The sequence below is a fragment of the Amblyraja radiata genome, chromosome 9 (genome assembly GCF_010909765.2).
Source record: "Amblyraja radiata isolate CabotCenter1 chromosome 9, sAmbRad1.1.pri, whole genome shotgun sequence".
In the NCBI taxonomy this organism is placed as follows: Eukaryota; Metazoa; Chordata; class Chondrichthyes; order Rajiformes; family Rajidae; genus Amblyraja; species Amblyraja radiata.
The window spans coordinates 55,448,632-55,470,630 of NC_045964.1; the positions used below are offsets into that span (position 1 = coordinate 55,448,632).

General features: G+C 51.0%; 1 protein-coding gene across 1 annotated transcript; it reads right to left on the minus strand.

Annotated features, from left to right (window-relative positions):
- Positions 1 to 258: 258 nt before the first annotated feature.
- Positions 259 to 17,777, minus strand: LOC116977149. Its single transcript, XM_033027509.1, has 4 exons — positions 17,649 to 17,777; positions 9,514 to 9,695; positions 7,587 to 8,413; positions 259 to 3,550 (listed from the first exon to the last, which is right to left on the minus strand). The coding sequence occupies exons 2-4, from the start codon at positions 9,684 to 9,686 to the stop codon at positions 1,116 to 1,118; spliced, it is 3,435 nt and encodes a 1,144-aa protein (XP_032883400.1). The 5' UTR covers positions 9,687 to 9,695; positions 17,649 to 17,777; the 3' UTR covers positions 259 to 1,115.
- Positions 17,778 to 21,999: the final 4,222 nt, after the last annotated feature.

Below are 21,999 nucleotides of genomic sequence, written 5' to 3' on the forward strand. Positions count from 1 at the left end.
TTTCATGGGTCACCTCTCAGCCTCCTTCCCTCCAGCAGTAGAGATGGTGACCGGGACTACAGTTTGCTTCCTCCACTTCGGTTTAGTTTAGAGATACAGCACGGAAACAGGCCCTTCGGCCCACCGGGTTCCCGCCGACCAGCGATCCCCGCACATTAACACTATCCTACACCCACTAGGGACAATTTTTACATTTACTAAGCCAATTAACCAACAAACCTGCACGTCTTTGGAGTGTGGGAGGAAACCGAAGATCACGGAGAAAACCCACGCAAGTCACGGGGAGAACGTGCAAACTCCGTACAGACAGCGCCCGTGGTCGGGATCGAACCCGGGTCTCCGGCGCTGCATAGCAGCAACTCTACCACTGCACCACCTCTCGCAATGTTTCTACGAATCCGGTGAAATAGGGTGGCACAGTGGTGCAGCTGGTAGAGCCACTGCCTCCCAACACCGGAGATCCAGGTTCGATCCTGACCTCGGCTGCTGCCTGTGTGTGGAGTTTGCACGTTCTCCCTGTGACCAAGTGAGTTTATTCCGGGTGGTCCAGTTTCTTCCCGCATCCTAAAGACGTGCGGCTTTATAAGCTAATTGGCCCTCTGTCAATTGCCCCCTAGTGAAGGAGTGGAAGAGACTGTGGAATAGCATAAAACTAGTGTGATGGGTGATCAATGGTCGGCGTGGACTCAGTGGCCTGTTCCCTTGATGTATCTTTTAATCAATCAATGCAGCTCTGGGATAGAGCTGCCATAACTCTGTGGACCAGCTCGGTTCCTACCCCGGTTCCAACTCAAGTCTGCAGGGGAATAGCGAGGCTGTGAAAATACTGTGAAACACAACCCATCACGTTCCAGTTTTAATGAACGGTCTCTGAAGAACGTGAATAGGTGAAGTTTCTGACCCATGTTCTCCAGCGATGCTTCCTGACCCGCTGAGTAACTGCACCACTTTATGTCCTTCCTGTTGGGTAAACAAGCAACTGGAGTTCCTTGTTTCTCTCTTGATGAACCACCATTCTGATCCACTTTAGAGCATCCAACTGACCTTCCCTCCCACCAGACCTGTCCTGACTCCCAGCCCAGAGTAAAGCCTGAGGGAAGGGCTAAACCCAGGGCCTAGTCGCAGAGACTGTTCTCCGAGTCGCTGTCAATGTCGGCCTGGTGCTGCAGAGCTCCCCCCGTCTGCTCCTGCTCCAGCTCTTGTTCCGAGCTCTCAGCCACTTCCTCGGCTTTGACCGATGCCAGGTGGGGCTTGTGCTCGGGCGAGGCCCTGGCTCCGGGCCGCCACTGCTGCAGGAACGTGTGCGCCGCCTCCTCCAGCAACTGCGAGCACTCCGTCGTGCCCAGCTCGGGGCCATTCACGCTGATGTGCAGGAGGCTGTCGAGCAGCCCGGCGTCCCGGCAGCTGCCTCCCCTCAGCCGGGCCTCCACCCTACGCAAGGCTCCAGCCGCCCGCTCGTCCCACGCCGGGCCCACGGGTGCCGCCAGAGCCGCCTCAGCCACAGCCGCAAGCCCCGGGTAGGAACGGAGACGCAGCAGGCGGCGGAGGCTCCACTCGACAGCCGTGGCCCCGGGCTCGGCCAGCGCCGAGGCAGGCAGGCTGGAGCGCCAGGCCCGCAGCTCGGGCTGGAGCCGGGCCCACTCAGCCTGCAGCCGGGCCTCGGCGCCTGCCTCCCCGGGGTGAAAGCGGGAGGCCAGGGCGGCCACCTGGGCCTGCCCGTGGGCTGCCGCCGCCTCGGGGGAGCCTGGCTCGGGCACCAGCAGCGGGTTGAAGATGGCCAGGGCGGCCAGAGGCGAGGCCCCGGCCTCAGGCCCGAGGAAGCGGCGTCGCAGCTCGGCCGCCAGCCCGGCCGTGTAGGCCTCCAGCAGGCTGCGCAGCTCGGCCTGGTCGCGGGCGTCGAGCGGCGGTAGGCCGCAAGCTGACAGGCGGCCGCCGGGCTCCAGGTCGGCCCGCAGGCGGCTCAGCGGTGCCCCGGACTCTGCCGCTTCCCGCAGCCGCTGCAGGGCAATTCGCAGCTCGGCGTCAGGCGGTGCCTGTAGCCCCCTGGCCCGGCGCAGGGCCCGTGTCAGGCCGAGAAGAGCGGCCGCCACCTCCCGCAGGATGTAGAGGCCTCCCGCGGCTCGCGGAGAGCTCAGCTGGGCCCAGAGGCCGCAGGCCGCTGCCTCCACCCCGCCCTGAGCCCGCAGCGCCCGCAGCAGCGCCGGCAGATCCTCGTACGCACCCTCCACCGACGCCTCGACCGACTGGCGGCACCGGCGGCAGGTCCGTCGCAGCCGGCGGAGCAGCGCTGGCCGGAGGAGGCGGCTGGGCGGCGAGACCTCAGCCTCTGCTCCGGGCATGCGGGCGGCCAGGTAGGCCTCGGCCAGGGCGGGCGAACGTTCGAGCAGTTCCCACAGCTGGTACAGCCAGGCCTGGAGCCGGAGCAACGGCCCGCACGCCCCGGCTCCCCCGCGCCCAGTCCCCGCCAGCAGCAGCCGCCGCCCCGGCCACGCCATCCCCAGCAGCCCAGGCCAGCCCTCCTGCAGCCGCGCCGCCGGCTCCTCCTCGCCCGCCTGCTCGGCCACCAGCCAGGCCAGGCGGCTGCCCTCCAGCTCCGCGCGGCCCAGGGCGCGGCCCACCGCCCCGGCCACCTCCTCACCCGAGTCCCAGGCGCTTGTGCGGCCCACCTCGGCGAAGAGTAAGCTCCACGTCACCTCCTTGGAGTCGGGATCCACGTACTGCACGAAGCCGAGCAGCGCGGAGTCAACGCCGGCCCCGGCCTCCGGGTCGCTCCTCTCGCACAGCAGCCCGAAGTGAGCGGCACGCCGGAGGCCCAGCAGCACGCGCCTGCGCACGGCGCAACCCAGCGCGCGGAAGACGCGGCACAGCGTAGCGGCGCGCCGGAAGTGCGTGGGAGTGGCGCCTAGCAACAGCAGCGCGGGGCGTAGCTTTGCAGTTGGCAGCCCCTCCCTCGCCAGCCAATAGGCGGCCTGGAAAAGGGCGCGCAACGAGGCCGCTTCCTGCTGTCCGCTCCGGGCCAGTTGGCGCGCGGACAGGCGGCCCGACAGCTCGGCGCGGACCGCAGCTCCGTGCTGCTGCGACTCGGCATGGGCCTGCAGCGCTGCCTTCTTGTAGCGCACAGCCGGCGTGCCGTTGAACACCTTGCTCTTGTTCTGCCGGTTGTGGGCGTCGTGGCGCCGGCACAGGTAGCAGTACATGCCGCGGCCCTCCTCGTACAACAGCCAGTACACACCCGTGCGCTCGCAGTACGTCAGCTCCCGCTCCCACAGCCAGCGGTGCACGAAGCGGTCGCCGCCACCACGCCGGCCCGGCGCAGTCACCGTGACCGCGCTTCCCGTGGCGGGGAGCGTGCACCCGCCACGCGCGCACTTGTAGTGGGCGTGCACGCGCGCTGACTCGTAGTTGGCGAAGACGGTGCGGAAAGCGGCCTCCAGCTCGGCCGCTGCCAGCTGCTGCTGCCGCCGCGAGGGCAGCTCCTCTGGGCCGGCGGTGGCCGCTGGTGCTGGCGGCGGGGACAGGGCACCTGCCTCCGGCTCCGGCTCCGCCGCGTCTGCAGACAGAGAAAGACAGAACAGGGGTTAGTTATTATTGCAGTGAGTTGTGGACGCAGCCCAGACCATCTCAAACCAACATCCCATCCATCGACTCCATCTACACCTCACACTGCCTCAGCATAATCAAGGACCAGTCTCACCCCGGTCACTCCCTCTTCTCCCCTCTCCCATCGGGCAAGAGGTACAAAATGTGTAAAAACGCACACCTCCAGATTCAGGGAGAGTTTCTTCCCGGCTGTTATCAGACAACTGAACCATTCTACCACAACTGGAGAGCAGTGTTGAACTACTATCTACCTCATTGGGGACCCTCAGATTATCGTTGATCAGACTTGACTTGCTTTACTTTGCACTAAATGTTATTCCTTTATCGTGTATCTACACTCTGTGGACGGCTCGATTGTAATAATATAGTCTTTCTGGTGACTGATTAGCACGCAACAATAACTTCTATAAGTCTGTGCACTTTACATGGCCCATCTTTGCATACCTTGGGTCGCACTGACTCATCATGTGAGGCGTAACGTTTCGTTCATTCAATAAATGATACACAAACATTCTATGTGCAATACATTCTAAACAAACATTCAATAACTTATATAAGTCTACAATACATTATAACAATTAATACATTCCATAAGTCTACAATTAGAACAAAAACCAATGGATTCTATAAATCTACCAACTAATTATAAAATAATTTGGACAAGTTTACAATATATTTTTTAAATTTCAATGAATTCAACAACCGACGGAAATACTTCTCCCATTTTGTGTATTTTCTTTTCAATAAACTTGTCCAACCTCTCCCTACAGCTCAGACCCTTGAAGTTAGAGAAGTCAATGTTCATACCGCTGGGGTGTAAGCTGCCCAAGTGAAATCTGAGGTGCTGCTCCCCCAATTTGCGCTGGGCCTCACTCTGACAATGGAGGAGGCCCAGGACTGAAAGGTCAGTGTGGAAATTGATGGGAATATTTAACTCCCCCTAGCCGATCTCCCGGTTGCTAAACACTTTACCTCCCCCTCCCATTCCCACGCTGAACTTTCTATCCTGGGCCTCCTCCATTGTCAGAGTGAAGACAAATGTAAATTGGGGGAACAGCACCTCATATTTCACTTGGGCAGCTTATATTCATAGTATGAATATTGACTTTTTTAACTTCACGAAACCCTTACTTCCCTCTCCATCCCTCCCCCATCCTAGTTCTTTGACTTGTTTTACAGTCCACCTGATTAAATGTTCCTGATTGTATGCTCTGTTATCACCCTACTCATTCCCCTCATCAACTCCTCAACGGTGGCCATTCAAAGAAGGTTCAGTATGTCTCCAACAACTTTGACCAATTTCCATAGATGCTCCATGGAAAGAATCCTGTCGGGAAACATCACAGCTTGGTTTGGGAACAAGTTCTGCCCACGACCATAAGGAATTGCAGACAGTTTTGGACGTAACCCAGTCCATCACACAGACCAGACTCCCCACCACTGACTCCACTTACACTTCACTCTGCCTCAGAAAAGCAGCCACCATATTCAAAAACTTGTCCCACCCTGATTATTCCCTATATCCTGTATCTGTACTCTGTGGACGGCTCCATTATAAACATGTATAGTAGAAATACTATAGATACAATATATACAGTGCCCTCCATAATGTTTGGGACAAAGACCCATCATTTATTTATTTGCCTCGGTACTCCACAATTTGACATTTGAAATTAAAAAATCACATGTGGTTAAAGTGCACATTGTCAGCTTTTATTAAAGGGTATTTTTATATTTTGGTTTCACCATGTAGAAATTACAGCTGTGTTTATACATAGTCCCCCCATTTCATTAAAACCTCCTTCTTTCATCTCCGCAACATCGCCAAACTCAGACCCTCTCTCACACCTCCCGCTGCTGAAAGACTCATCCATGCCTTCATCTCCTCCCGACTGGACTATTGCAACTCACTTCTCCTTGGCATCAGCTCCACCTACATCAACCGACTCCAACTGGTCCAGAACGCAGCCGTCCGACTTATCACCCACACCAAATCCTGGCATCACATCACTCCAGTCCTCAAACAACTTCACTACCTTCCCATCTCCCACCGGATCACCTACAAAATCCTGATCCTCACCTACAAAGCCCTCCACCATCTGGCCCCCATATATCTCACTGACCTCCTCTCCCCTACCAACCCTCACGGTCCCTCAGATCCACATCAGCCGGTCTCCTCTCCATCCACAAGTCCAACCTCCGCAGTTTTGGGGACAGAGCCTTCTCCAGGGCAGCTCCCAGGCTCTGGAACTCCCTCCCCCAACTGTTCCGCAATTCCGTGTCCCTCACCATCTTCCAGTCCCGCCTCAAGACCCATCTCTTCACCTCTGCCTATCCTTAGCCCCACGTCCCCCTCCCTTTTCATCTGTGCATTAATTGCCTCATATTGTGTTTTGAATTGTATTCTGTCTTTACTTTGTGTACTAGTCATGTCTCTACTATTTATTTCATTTCCCTTACATGTTTTTCCTCTACCTGCTAAAATTTTGTAAGGTGTCCTTGAGACTCTTGAAAGGCGCCCATAAATAAAATGTATTATTATTATTATTATTATTTCAGGGCAGCATAATGTTTGGGACACATGGCTTCACAGGTGTTTGTAATTGCTCAGGTGTGTTTAATTGCCCCCTTAATGCAGGTATAAGTGAGCTCTCAGCACCTAGTCTTTCCTCCAGTCTTTCCATCATCTTTGGAAACTTTTATTGCTGTTTATCAACATGAGGACCAAAGCTGTGCCAATGAAAGTCAATTAAGCCATTATGAGACTGAGAAACAAGAATAAAACTGTTAGAGACAGCCAAACCTTAAGCATACCAAAATCAACTGTTTGGAACATCATTAAGAAGAAAGAGAGCACTGGTGAGCTTACTAATCGCAAAGGGACTGGCAAGCCAAGGAAGACTTCTGCAGCTGATGACGGAAGAATTCTCTCTATAATAAAGAAAATTCCCCAAATACCTGTCCGACAGATCAGAAACACTCTTCAGGAGTCAGGTGTGGCTTTTCAAAGACCACTGTCCGCAGAAGACTTCATGAACAGAAATACAGAGGCTACACTGCATGTAAACCACTGGTTAGCTGCAAAACTAGGATGGCCAGGTAACAGTTTGCCAAGAAGTACTTAAAAAAGCAACCACAGTTCTGGAAAAAAAGCCTTGTGGACAGATGAGACGAAGATTAACTTATATCAGAGTGACGGCAAGAGCAAAGTGTGGAGGAGAGAAGGAACTGCCCAAGATCCAAAGCATACCACCTCATCGGTGAAACACGGTGGTGGGGGTGTTATGGCCTGGGCATGTATGGCTGCTGAAGGTACTGGCTCACTTATCTTCATTGATGATACAACTGCTGATGGTAGCAGCACAATGAATTCTGAAGTGTATAGACACATCCTATCTGCTCAAGTTCAAACAAATGCCTCAAAACTCATTGGCCAGCAGTTCATTCTATAGCAAGACAATGATCCCAAACATACTGCTAAAGCAACAAAGGAGTTTTTCAAAGCTAAAAAATTGTAAATTCTTGAGTGGCCAAGTCAACCACCCGATCTGAACCCAATTGAGACTGCCTTTTATATGCTGAAGAGAAAACTGAAGGGGACTAGCCCCTAAAACAAGCATAAGCTAAAGATGGCTGCAATACAGGCATGGCAGAGCATCACCAGAGAAGACACCCAGCAACTGGTGATGTCCATGAATCGCAGACTTCAAGCAGTCATTGCATGCAAAGGATATACAACAAAATACTAAACATGACTACTTTCATTTACATGACATTGCTGTGTCCCAAGCATAATGGTGCCCTGAAATGGAGGGGACTATGTATAAACACTGCTGTAATTTCTACATGGTGAAACCAAGATGTATAAAAATGGCCTTTATTAAAATCTGACAATGTGCACTTTAACCAATACTTTGCCGGCCCAGCCCACAGTTGCCAGGCCGTTCCTTCCCCACCTCCAGCACCCACCAGTGTCGGATACTCACGGCCACAAACGGAGCAGGCGAACTTCCTCCTCTTGGCCGTGCCGAAGCTACCGCTCTCAATGGCGTCGCCCCCATAGGCTCCGACGGTGACGGTCAGTCCGACGGGAGGATGCTCGTCCAGGTTGTTGGTCTCGTGCTGGTTAGCGGCTGGTAGCTGCACTTCCTCCCCCAGCAGCCCCTCGGCTTTCTCGGCTTCTTGGGGGTGGTCTCCGAGCCCCCTGGTCTGGGCGGCTGCCGGTGGGGTGGCTGAGGGCAGGGTGCCGCTGGCATGGGAGTACAGGTGGTCCCGCAGGCTGCCCCTGGCAGCAAACCTCTCCCCACAGTAGTGGCAGGAGTAGTGTTTGTGGGACTTGCCCCTCTTGAAGCCGAGGCCGGGGACTTGTAGTCCGCGGGCCGCGGCCGCCGTCGCTCCTGGGCTGCTGTCCTCCCCGAGCGTCGCCACCTCCTGGGTGATGGGCGGCCTGGCGTAGCGGTGCTCGGGAATGTTGGCCACTGGGCCGGAGGGCAGCTGGCCCGGCTGGTCCAAGCCCAGGCCGGGCGGCCCGCTCCGGCCCGCGCTCTGTGCCACCTGCACCTTCTGCGAGCCGGAGATCTGGATGCCGTACAGGTTGGGGGACTGCAGCGGCAGCACCTCGTGGTGGGGACCGAAGAGTGGCCCCCCGTGGCCCGGGTCATGCACCAGGTTGTAGGCGTGCAGGAAGCGGATGCCCTCCTCCAGCCGGCTGGGATCAACCGGCTGCTTCGGCCCCTTGCCCGTGTACATCAGGTGCAGCAGGTAGCTGAAGATGTCCGGCTGGATGTCCACCGGCTGCACCTTGATGTAGTCGCTGTAGGGAAGAGGGGTCAGAACAGACGGGTTAGAGAACAGCACAGCGCGCAAACAGGCCCTTCGGCCAACTCCCTATACATGCATGAAAGTGTGCACTTGTCCCACCCCTCCTCCCCGCTCCCGTCCAGCAGACATTACAACACCTTGAAAGCGCGCACCACCACGACTCAGGAACAGCTTCTTCCCCTCTGTTATCAGGCTTCTGAACGGTCCTTCCATAAGCTAGGGTACTGTCCGATTCACCTCTACCCCATTGCGGACATTGGACTTTGTCTGTGGAACTGATGCGCTACAATGCCGGGAACTATATTCTGCACTCTGTATCTTCCCCTTTGCTCTCCCTATTGTACGATTTTGGCTTGATTGTATTCATGTCGGGCAGTATTTGATTGAATTGGATAGCATGCAAAACAAAATTCCACTTTACCTCGGTACACGTGACAATAATAAACATACACCAGTCTGTTTAACCTCACCAAAGCCTCCACATTAGTCCTGTACTGGAGGGACCGGAACTGCACACTACTCCAAATTATATGTCCAATTTCTAAACACTAAACTCCCCCTCCCATACTGAGCTTTCTCTCCTGGGCCTCCTCCAATGTCAGAGTGAGGCCTATACAATTTGGAGGAACCACATATTTTGCTTGGGCAGCTTACACCCGAGCAGTTTGATATTGATTTCTCTAACTTTGTAACCCTTGCTTTCCCCCTCTCTGTCCCTCCCCCATCCTAGTTCTCTGACTAGTTTCATTTTCCACCTGATGAAATATTACTGATTGTTAGCTATGGGGAAGGTGACAACAAGGTATACAATGTACCAATCTTTATTTCTTTATCATTGTCCTCTTTGATCTGTGCTTTCACACCTTACCCTACCATATCTATATGTCTCCCTCTCCCCTGACTCTCAATCTAAAGAAGGGTCTCGAACCAAAACTTCACCCATTCCTGCTCTCCAGAGATGCTGCCTGTCCCGCTGAGTTACTCCAGCATTTTGTGTCTATCTTATGTGTCCAATTCATTAGCTCTTCCTGAGCTTCCAGAGCAGCCGACCAGCGGAGAGTGAGTGAGGAAGGGGGTGAGGATGCCATGTACCTAGACTGATGGATGAAGATCATCTTGAAGTAGTTGGAGAAGGCAGCCAGCACGGCCCGGTGGGCCTTGAAATGGATGTCTCCCACGGCCACGGTGCAGTCACACAGGAAGCCAAACTCCCGCTGCACGTTCAGCTGCTGCAGCAGCACCACGCTGTGATTGGCCACGTCCATGCCCTCACCCTGCAGAGGAACAAAACCCACAATCAATACCGGCCCCACCCCCCCTTTACATTTCACTCCTCTTTCAAACCTTTTTAATTTAGAGATACAGCGTGGAAACGGGTCCTTTGGCCCACCGGGTCCACGCTGACTAATGCAATCCCACACACTAGGGACAATTTACAATCTTTACCCATGCCAATTGACCTACAAACCTATAGCCGGAAACCAGAGCACCCGGGGAAAACCCACGCTGTCACAGGAAGAACGTACAGACTCCGCACAGACAGCACTCATAGTCAGGATCGAACCAGGGTCTCTGGTGCTGTGAGGCAGCAACTCTACCGCTGCGCCACCGTGCTGCATTTCCTCTCCTTATATAGGTTCACCAGAATAAGCAGACTGTCGGGTTGCATCACAGCTTGGTTTGGGAACAGCTCTGCCCAAGAACACAAGTAATTGTCGAGAGTTATGGATGTGGCCTAGTCCATCTCACAGGCCAGACGTCCCATCATTGACACAGACCATCCCACCCCCCATCAGGCTATTAAACACTACAACCTCCAAATAGGCTCTGAACTACAGACTCAGGGCACATTATTTTAGTGTAAGAAGAAACTGCAGATGCTGGTTTAAACCGAAGATAGACACAAAAAGCTGGGGTAACTCAGCGGGACATTCAGCATCTTTGGAGAGAAGGAATGGGTGACGTTTCAGGTCGAGACCCTTCTTCAGACATTATTTATGACTGCACTATTATTGTCTATTTGCCTGTTTTTTTAATATATACTGAACATTTTTGTTGTTTATTATGGGCTTTATATTAGACAATAGGTGCAGGAGTAGGCCATTCAGCCCTTCGCCATTCAATGTGATGCGTACAATGCAAAACAGCGTACAATGTTTATATATTTGTTGTGCTGCTGCAAGTAAGAATGTCATTGTTCTGTTTTGGGACATATGACAATAAAACACTCTTAACTCTCCCTTGACTTAACTCCATCTACACTTCACACTGCCTCGGGAAAGCAGCCAATATCAAAGACATGAAGAACGAGCAAACTCCACACAGACAACACCCAACATAATCAAAGTTTTGTCCCACCCCGTCCCACCCCATTCCTTCTTCGCCCGCTCCCGTCCGACAGAAGGTACAGAAGCTTGAAAGCGCGCACCACCAGACTCAGGAACAACTTTTTTCCCCTCTGTTATCAGGCTTCTAAATGGCCCTTCCATAAGCTAGGGTCCTGCCTGAATCACATCTACCCCTATGTGGACTGTGGAGCTCATACGCTGCAATGCTGAGAACTATATTCTAGCCCATTTCTACGGAGGTACAGTGAGGTAGAGGTTCAATGAAAATCTTGCTTGCAGCAGATTCACTGGCACATAGACAACATAGAAAATAGATGGAAGACACAAAATGCTGAAGTAACTCAGCGGATGAGGCAGCATCTCTGGAGAAGGAATGGGCGATGTTTTAGGTCAAGACCCTTCTTCAGACTGATGTCAGGGGAGGGGGCGGGACAAAGATAGAATGTAGTCGGAGATAATAAGACTAGTGGGAGAACTGGGAAGGGGGAGGGGATGGAGAGAGAGAGAAACCAAGGGCTATCTGACGTTAGAGAAGTCACGTCATACCACTGAGGTAGTTTACACCCCAGCGGTATGAATATTGACTTCTCTAATTTCAGGTAGCCCTTGCTTTCTCTCTCCATCCCCTTCCCAGTTCTCCCACTAGTCTTACTGTCTCCGACTACATTATCTTTGTCCCGCCCCCTCCCCTGACATCAGTCTGAAGAAGGGTCCCGACCCGAAACGTCTCCACAGATGTTTCTGGCCAGCTGAGTTACTCCAGCATTTTGTGTCTTATTTGTAAACCTTGTGTCACAATACAAAAACATAACTTACACAGAAATTCTACAGAACGGTGAAAAGAAAATGAGTGAGCAAGAAAATTAGCAAGACATTGGTACAAAAATACACAGTTAGAAAACAAGTTTGGGCCCATATCTGAGGACAGATATGCTGTCAATGGAGGGGGTCCAGAGGTTTACGAGGATGATCCCGGGGATGTTTGGGTTAACATACGATGAGCATTTTACAGCACAGGGCCTGGAGTTTAGAAGGATGAGGGGGTACCTCATTGAAACTTGTATAGGAACTGCAGATACTGGTTTAAACCGAAAACCAGGGAGCAGGGAGGTTCTACTGCAGTTGTACAGGGTCTTGGTGAGACCACACCTGGAGTATTGCGTACAGTTTTGGTCTCCTAATCTGAGGAAAGACATTCTTGCCAGAGAGGGAGTACAGAGAAGGTTCACCAGACTGATTCCTGGGATGTCAGGACTTTCATATGAAGAAAGACTGGATAGACTCGGCTTGTACTCGCTAGAATTTAGAAGATTGAGGGGGGATCTTATAGAAACTTACAAAATTCTTCAGGGGTTGGACAGGCTAGATGCAGGAAGATTGTTCCCGATGTTGGGGAAGTCGAGAACAAGGGGTCACAGTTTAAGGATAAGGGGGAAATCTTTTAGGACCGAGATGAGAAAAACATTTTTCACACAGAGAGTGGTGAATCTCTGGAATTCACTGCCACAGAAGGTAGTTGAGGCCAGTTCATTAGCTATATTTAAGAGGGAGTTAGATGTGGCCCTTGTGGCTAAAGGTATCAGGGGGTATGGAGAGAAGGCAGGTACAGGATACTGAGTTGGATGATCAGCCATGATCATATTGAATGGCGGTGCAGGCTCGAAGGGCCGAATGGCCTACTCCTGCACCTATTTTCTATGTTTCTATGAAAATAGACACAACATTTTGGAGTAACTCAGCAGGTCAGGCAGCATCGCTGGAAAAACAGGATAGGTGACCCTTCTTCAGACTGAAATTTACCAGATAGTGGAAGGCCCGGAGAGTGGATGCGGAGAGGATGCTTCTACGAGTGGGAGACTCTAGGACCAGAGGGCCTAGCCTCAGAATAAAAGGACGCACCTTTAGAAAAGAGATGAGGAATTTCTTCAGTGAATGGGGTTTAGAAGAAAAGCCTCTTAAATACCACTATATCTGCCTCCACTACCACTCCTGGCAGCATGTTCCTGGCACACACCACCCTATGTGTAAAAATAGACTTGCCCTGCACATCTCCTTTAAACTTTGCCCCTCTCACCTTAAAGCTGTGCCCTAGTCTTTTACATTTCCATCCTGCAAAAAGAAGTTCTGTCTACCCTATCTATGCCAACCAAAATGTTATATATTTCTATCAGGTCTCCCTCAATCTTTGTCTGGTTAGCTTTTTCAGTGTGTCTTGGTCCAATTAACAACAATAAACCAATGCCAATACATCCTTACTAGACTTTTTCTTTTTATGCCCCTATAGAAGAGGGGTCTATTGAGGGAGTGCAGCGTAGGTTTACAAGGTTAATTCCCGGGATGGCGGGACTGTCACATGTTGAGAGAATGGAGCGGCTGGGCTTGTACACTCTGGAGTTTAGAAGGATGAGAGGATATCTTGTTGAAACATATAAGATTGTTAAGGGGTTGGACACGCTAGAGGCAGGAAACATGTTCCCGATGTTGGGGGAGTCCAGAACCAGGGGTCACAGTTTAAAAATAAGGAGTAAGCCATTTAGAATGGAGACGAGGAAACACTTTTTCTCACAGAGAGTGGTGAGTCTGTGGAATTCTCTGCCTCAGAGGGCGGAGGAGGCAGGTTCTCTGGATACTTTCAAGAGAGAGCTAGATAGGGCTCTTAAAGATAGCGGAGTCAGGGGATATGGGGAGAAAGCAGGAACTGATTGGGGATGATAAGTCATGATCACATTGAATGGCGGTGCTGGCTCGATGGGCCGAATGGCCTACTCCTGTACCTATTGTCTATTGGGTCGGCAACCTGCGGACCACGGGCCGGATCCGGCCCGCAGTCGTTTTTTTTTCCCCTCAATCATCCGGCCCGCAGACTTCCGCTATCTCCGGTATCTGGAATGTCTAAGAAAGAACTGCAGATGCTGGAAAAATTGAAGGCAGAAAAAAATGCTGGAGTGAATCCTGCGCAAAGCTGCCGGCATGGCGGCACACCTTGTGTGTCTGGGCTTCACTGTCGGAATCGGGGTTGTCAGTAGGCCGGGGACGAGTGAGTGTGATATTTGATCTCAGTGCTCCGGGTGGCGTCCTCGAAGGGGCGAGATCTATGTGAACCCGTGATTTGATGCCTGCCATCCGGGGCGGGAGCCATGTGCACACGTGATAGATGTGGCCCGCCACCGCTCACAGACATATGTCCTGGCCCCTTGGCCGACCCCTGCTATAGAAGATCTTAGTCTTTCACACTCCCATCCTCAGCTTTACTGCTATGTCTGCCAACTTTATAAGCTTCTTCCTTGGGTTAACACTACGTTCAATTGGCAGACACTTGGGCCTCTGTTCCATTGGATTTTTGTGCATAAAGATGATATTAGTTTTTCTGAAAATCGGATCATATTATTTTACCCACGATGCGGGAATCAAAAACCAGAGGGCGTAAGTATAAGGTGAGAGGGGAAAGATTTGATAGGAACCTAAGGGGCACTATTTTTACACAGAGAGTGGTGGGTATATGGAGCGATCTGCCAGAGGAGGTAGTTGAGGAAGGTATTATAACAATATTTTAAAGACCCTTGGACAGATGCATGGATAGGAAAGGTATATCGGTAGTAAGGAAGGCAAATTCAATGCTAGCATTTATATCAAGAGGAGTGGAATACAAAAATGGAGATGTAATGCTCCATAAAGCGCTGGTCAGGCCGTATTTGGGGTACTGTGAGCAAATGTGGACTCCATATCTGAGGAAGGATGTGCTGGCTCTGGAGAGGGTCCAGAGGTGGTTTACAAGAATGATTCCAGGAATGAGTGGGTTAGCATTTGATGACAGTTTGACAGCACGGGGCCTCTACTCGCTGGAGTTAGAGTTAGAAGGTTAGACCTCATTGAAACTTACAGAACAATGAAAGGCATAGATAGAGTGGATGTGGAAAGAATGTTTCCACTGGTGGGAGAGTCTTGGACCAGGGCTCATAGTCTCAGAATTAAAGGACGCTCTTTTAGAAAGGAGGTGAGGAGAAACTTCTTTAGTCAGAGGGTAGTTAATCTGGGGAACTCAATGCCACAGAGGACTGTGGAGGTCAAGTCAGTGGATATTTGAAGGCAGAGGTAGACAAGTTATTGATTAGAACCGGTGTCAAGGTTTATGGGGAGAAGGCAGGAAAATGGGATTAGGTGGTAGAGATCAGTCATGATTGAATGGGCCGAATGGCCTAATTCTACCTCTAGAACTTGTGGATGGAGGGATACGGGCAGACAGATGGGACTAGTGTAGATGGGGCATGTTTGTCAGCATGGACGCTGTTGAGCCAGGGGCAATTTCCATACTGTATAATTCTTATACCACCATCATTTGCCAGTCAAACAAGGGCCTCTGTTCTTGTTGGTTCTTTGTGCTTTTGGTAAATTATTGTCTGCACTTTGTGAAATCTAACTCTACCAATCTAACGACATCCCTCTCAATCAACCACAACCAGTTCTCCTCTCATTCCTTCACCGATTATTTTATTTATATAGATCTCAGCCCATCACAGGCTCATCACTTCCTTCCATCCAGTCCATCTTCACGATGCATTGCATCAGGAAGGCTGGAGTTATCGTCAAGGGTGCCTGGCCACCCTGGTCAATCCCTTTTTACCTCTTGCACCTTTTGGAGGAGATATTGGGATCTTGAAAGCTCAGATATCCAGACTTATTCCCCAAAGCTAACAGACTACTGAACAACCACCTCACTTATACCCCTTCCTAGAGGTGCTGCCACATACTCTTAACTTTTCCTCATTCTGCTGCAATTTCAAACTTACAGGAGCAGAATTTGACCATCCGCCATTCAATCATGCCTGATCTCTTTCCTTCTCAACCCCATTCTCCTGCCTTCCCCCCATAACCCCTGACACTAAATAAGATCTACAAATATTGCAATTATTTTTGCACAACTTCAGATTGCTCTACAATCTTTGTACCATTTTGCTGTTGTATATATTGTTGGACTTCACTGCACCGCTGTTTATATGGCAATAAACTAATTGATCAGCTTCCACTCACTTTCAAACTCAATCTAAAAATATTGTATATCCAGTGATTACTCTTTATCCAAAGCACATGAATTCTTCAAAGAACAATGACAGTCAAACAATGAACATAGGTCTGAAGAGTCTGAACTCAAAACATCACCTATTCCTTCTCTCCAGAAATGCTGCCCAAAGATCGCTGCCTGTCCCGCTGAGATACCTCAGCTTTTTGTGTCTATCTTTAGTTTAAACATTTTGTCTGAACCTAGTTTAGTTTATTACCACGTGTACCGATGTACAATGAAAAGCTGTTTGTTGCGTGCTAACCAGTCAGCTGAAAGACTATACATGATTACAATTGAGCCGTCAACAGTGTACAGATACAGGATAAAGGGAATACCGTTTAATGCAAGATAAGTTCCGATTAAAGATAAGCTGAGGTTGTCCGATGAGGTAGATTTTAGCGGTATTTTCATGTCTTTGCTGCCTTTGACGCTCTTCCAGTAGAGGTGGTGGGTTTGGGAGGTGATGGGGGAGTGCGAGACTAACTGTGGTGCCTGGCTAGTTTAGCTTAGAGATACAGTGCGGGAACAGGTCCTTTAGCCCACCGAGTATGCACCGACCAGCAATCCCCGCACACCAGCACTATCCTACACACTTGGGACAATTTACAATCTTTACCGAGGACAAGTAACCTACAAGCCTGTAGGTCTTTGGAGTATGGGAAGAAACCAGAACACCCGGGAAAACCCAGGGAGAACGCACAAACTCCATACAGTCACCACCCGTAGTCAGGATCGAACCCGGGTCTCTGACGCTGTACGGAGTCTGTACATTGGCCCTGTGACCACATGAGTATTTCCCTGGTGCTCCTATTTCCTCCCACACTCCAAAGACGTGCAGGTTTGCAGGTTAATTGGTTTGATTGAAAAAAATGTAAATTGTCCCTAGTGTGTGTCGGATAGTGTTAATGTGCGGGGATCGCTGGTCGGCGCGGACTCGGTGTGCCGAAGGGTCTGTTTCCGCGCTGTTTCTCTAAACTAAATTAAACTAAACTCTACCACTGCACCACCGTGCAGGCCCATATCGCCACGCGAGTGATAGGTGGATACAACTAAGGGGATTTTGATCGGCAGATGGTTGGACAAAGGCCAGAGATGAAGACAAAGTATGAGGCATAATGGTTTCACAGTTGCGAATTGGGACACTGACAATGATATTTTTTGGTCACATGTACAAAGGTACAATTAAATTATTTGTTTTTAGTTAATAGCCGTTGTATGAAGAATAACTACTCAGGCTTTGGAAACACTGAATGAGTCTGCTTTTTGCAGCAAACAGCTTTCTTTTGATTGTATGATTGTATTTAGTACCAGAAGCTCCTCGAACTGCTTTCCACTCTGTGTCCCTCCTTACACCGCCTTCCCTGCCTCACCCACACGCGCCCACGACCCCCCTCACCCACCCCCGCCCTTCACCCAACCCCCCCTCACCCACCCCCCTCACCCTCACCCCTCCCCCTTACGCACTCCCCCCCATCCCCACCCCACCCTCACCCACCCTCCCACCGTCCTAGCACACACCCCCTCCCACCGCAGCCCTCCCCATCACCCCCCCCCTCACCCACTCAGCCCCCTCCCCCCCCGCCCCCTCCCCCTCCCCATCCCCCCCTCACCACCACTGCCACTCCCCCCTCACCCACTCCCCCTCCACCCCCTCCCCCCTCCCCCTCCCCCCCCCACACCCCTCCCCTCTTCCTCTCCCCTGCCCCCTCACCCACTCCCCCCTCACCCACTCGCCCCTCACCCAAGCCCCCCCAGAAATTACTCCCCATCCCCATCCCCATCCCCCCCGCCACGCTGCCCTCTATCCCCGCTCCCCTCACCGTGCGGTGCAGGCCCTTCGCTGGGCTGAGCAGGGCCTCGGCTGCAGACCCGGCGTGAGCCTTTCCCCGGTATCGGTGCCGGAGCCGCGGCCTCTCCCGCGCGGCGTGCGCGTGCGCCTAACGGGCCTCAGCGGGTGCGCGTGTGACGTCACCGCCCCGACCAGCGGGCGGGCGCGCGCACGGCCTGCCGGACAAGTCACGTGGTGACGCACTCGGCCCGGGGAACGTCACGCTGACGTTCGGCCTGTCGGTGACGTCACCTGAGGATTTCCCCTTAAATGATGTCACTGGAGAGCCTACCCCCCCGTCAATTACGTCACCGGAGTACCTCTCTATCCCCCCCCATCAATGACGTCACTGGGGAGCCTCTCTACCCCCGTCAATGATGTCACTAGGGAGCCTCTCTATCCACCACCACCAATGACGTCACTGGGCAGCACGGTGGCACAGCGGGTAGATTTGCTGCCTCACAGCGCTATGGACCCGGGTTCCATCCCAACTACGGGTGCTGCCTGTACATTCTCCCCCTGACCTGCGTGGGTTTTCTCCGGGTACCCCGGTTTCCTCCCACATCCCGAAGACATGCGGGCCTGTAGGTTAATTGGCTTTTGTAAATTGTCTCTAGGGTACGCGATAGAACTAGTGATAGAGTCATAGAGTGATACAGTGTGGAAACAGGCCTTTCGACCCAACTCGCCCACACAGCACAACAATGTCCCAGCAACACTAGTCCCACTTGCCTGCGTACAGGTGATCGCTGGTCGGCGCGGACTTATGGGCCGAAGGGCCTGTTTCCATGCTGTATCACTGATCTGAACTAAACTAAATTAGAGGAATCTTCCCACCATCAATTATGACAGAGGAGTAACTGCACAATGTCGATGGGGAAAAGGAGACAAAGTACTGGAGTAACTCAGCGGCTCAGGCAGCATCTCTGAGCACATGGGGAATGATCCTCTCATTAATGATGTGTGGTTAGAAAATGGAACTGGATCATTTTATCAACATGTTATTCTATATTCCTCTGACCCTCCTACACATTTCCAGCATATCATGATGCCAGCCCCCAGCACAAGGTTGATCTGACAAGTGGCAAGATTCCTTTTCCCCAGAGATGCTGCCTGTAATTAAGGGTCTCGACCCAAAACATCATCTATTCCTTTTCTCCAAAGATGCTGCATGACTCGCTGAGTTACTCCAGCATTTTGTGTCCATCCTAGATCCATAATATCACCGCAGTGCCAATTCACCAGAGTGAGAATTGCTGCTCCAGTTTGTCTCGCGCAATTGGTCAGGCCACACCACATACCAAGTGCCCAAGTCAATGGATATTTTTAAGGCAGAGATAGATAGATTCTTGATTAGTACGGGTGTCAGGGGTTATGGGGGGGGGAAGGTAGGAGAATGGGGTTAAGAGTGAAAGATAGATCTGCCATTCAATCATGGTGGAGTCGACTTGATGGGCTGAATGGCCACTAAATGATAGGAGTAGAATTACATTTGGCCCATTCAATCATGGCTGATCTATCTCTCCCTCATAACACCATTCCTCTGCCTTCTCCCCATAACCTCTGACACCTGTCTCTGCATTAAAGTATCCACTGATTTGGCCTCCACAGCCTTCTGTGGCAAAGAATTCCACAGATTCACCAGCTTCTGACTAAAGAAATTTCTCCTCATCTGCTTTCGGTGAGGTGGCAGTACTCACGTGAGGGCGATCCGGCTCGGGACTGGAACGATGCTCCGGGGGCTGGGACGGCAGTTCTGGCGGCGGTGGCCTGAGACCGGGGGTTCGGCCGCGGGCCAGCGGCTGCGTCAGCAGGTCTGGTGAGCGGCAGCTTCGACTACCCCGGGCCGCGGTGTTTGAGCCGCGAGGACAGGTTTAACATCGCCCGGGTGGTATCGCCTCAGCGCAGAAGGAGAAGAGGAGGGAAGAGACTGCAGCCCTAAGACTTTTGCCTCCATCACAGTGAGGAGATGTTGGGTGGACTCACTGTGGTGGATGTTAATATGTGTTTATTGTTGTTTTTTATTGTATTGTATTATATGTATGACTGCTTAAATTTCGTTCAGACTTCGGTCTGGATGACAATAAAAGGCTATTCTATTCTATTCTAAAAAAAGTCCTCCAGTGGCCTCTAGTTCTAGAATCTCCCACTAGTGAAATCATCCTCTCCACATCCACTATATCCAAGCCTTTCACTATTCTGTAAGTTTCAATGAGGTTCCCCCCTCATTCTTCTAAACTCCAACGAGTACAGGCCCAGTGCCGACAAACGCTCATCATATGTTAACCTACTCATTCCTGGGATCATTCTTGTAAACCTCCTCTGGACCCTATCCACAGATATGGTGCCCAAAACTGCTCACAATATTCCAAATGCAACCTGACCAGTGCCTTATAGACTCTCAGCATTACATCCCTGTTTTTGTATACAAGCCTTATTTAAATAAATTATTTCCTTTCTTTACTACTGATTCGAATTGCAGATTAATATTTTGGAAATCCTGCACAAGCACTCCCAAGTCCCTTTGCACCTCCTTGGCACCATCGAAAGTGGCCTCAGTCTCGGCGTTCCACACGAGATCCCGCGGCTTACCGGCCAGGCACAGGAACAAAGGCCGCATGATCCGAGCCTCCGCCGGCACGAAACGATGATAAAAGGTCACCGTTCCCATGAACCCCTGCAGACCCTTGACGGTAAGCTGCCGAGGAAACCGCCGAATGGCATCCATCTTACCGGGAAGAGGTGTAGCGCCCTGTGGGGTAAGGTGGTGCCCCAGGAAGGAGATGGAGCTGAGACCGAACCGGCACTTGGCGGCGTTAATGACCAACCCGTGATCCCGGAGCTGCTGGAACAGCACGCGGAGGTGTTCACAGTGTTCGCGATGAAAACGGCTGGAGACGGACCAGAATGTCATCGACATAAACTAAAACAAAGTACATACAACTCAATGTTAAACGTGCTTTGATTGGACTAAAAATACCCGAAATTTTACCGGTTTTTCTCTAATTTAATAAAAATGTGCAAGTTTTGTTCTTGATGAGTTTCAGGGGTGATTTATATAGTTTTTTTACACAATATGTAAAAATTTCATGTAGTTCCGTGACTTGGGTCACGAAACACTGGAATAAAGCTCCTCGGCCCACAGCCTAGTTGAAATGTTATGAATTGAAGTCCATGCAGACTTAATGACTATGAGATGGGGGTTTTTGTAGCCTCTGCCTGACCCTCCACAGGGGATGGTCTCCCCTGCCATTAATATATATATATAGATATATATATATATATATATATATATATATATAGGTATAATAATATATAGTTTAAATGGACTGCAACACGGAAATAGGCTGCCCATCGTGTAATATGGGCATTGGCCACTAGATGGCGCTTACTTTCCCGATCTCATTTTCTAATTAGTTTAATTAATTAATGTGCAACTTTCGGCAATGACGAGTTATGACTTCCTTCTCAATTATATTTCATCTAAATCTGTGGAAAATTTCATGTAGTTCTGTGACTTGGGTCACGAAAACTGATTTCTAGACACATTTTTGATGCTCGGCCCACAGCCTAAAGGGCAAAGATGAAAGTTTACAGAGACATTGAACAATGATGATTTATTTCAAATCCACAAGTAACCATTGTGTCATTGGTTAAATGGCCCTTTATTGTCATGTGTACCGAGGTACAGTGAAATTTGATTTACCATAGTCATACAAAAGTATCGTCATACCATAGTCATACAAATGTACCGACCGCGGTCACTCTCTCTGTAGTCCCCGTCCGCCCGAACAGTCAGAAAGCCGTCCACACTCGCACCAAACTCTGGTATGTGCTCATGGGGCCATGTCCATCCAAACACCGAGAGGGAGCAGGGAGGTTCTACTGCAGTTGTACAGGGTATTAGTGAGACCACACCTGGAGTATTGCGTACAGTTTTGGTCTCCAAATCTGAGGAAGGACATTATTGCCATAGAGGGAGTGCAGAGAAGGTTCACCAGACTGATTTCTGGGATGTCAGGACTTTCATATGAAGAAAGACTGGATAGACTCGGCTTGTACTCGCTAGAATTTAGAAGATTGAGGGGGGATCTTATAGAAACTTACAAAATTCTTCAGGGGTTGGACAGGCTAGATGCAGGAAGATTGTTCCCGATGTTGGGGAAGTCGAGAACAAGGGGTCACAGTTTAAGGATAAGGGGGAAATCTTTTAGGACCGAGATGAGAAAAACATTTTTCACACAGAGAGTGGTGAATCTCTGGAATTCACTGCCACAGAAGGTAGTTGAGGCCAGTTCATTGGCTATATTTAAGAGGGAGTTAGATGTGGCCCTTGTGGCTAA

Bases quoted from the DNA above. Each gene is read 5' to 3' on its own strand.
- LOC116977149 (XM_033027509.1), bottom strand. From the start codon at position 9,686: ATGGACGTGGCCAATCACAGCGTGGTGCTGCTGCAGCAGCTGAACGTG. The intron at 8,414-9,513 runs GTACATGGCATC...TCTTCCCTACAG, and splicing joins ATCTTCATCCATCAGTCTAG to CGACTACATCAAGGTGCAGC. The intron at 3,551-7,586 runs GTGAGTATCCGA...CTCTGTCTGCAG, and splicing joins CGCCTGCTCCGTTTGTGGCC to ACGCGGCGGAGCCGGAGCCG.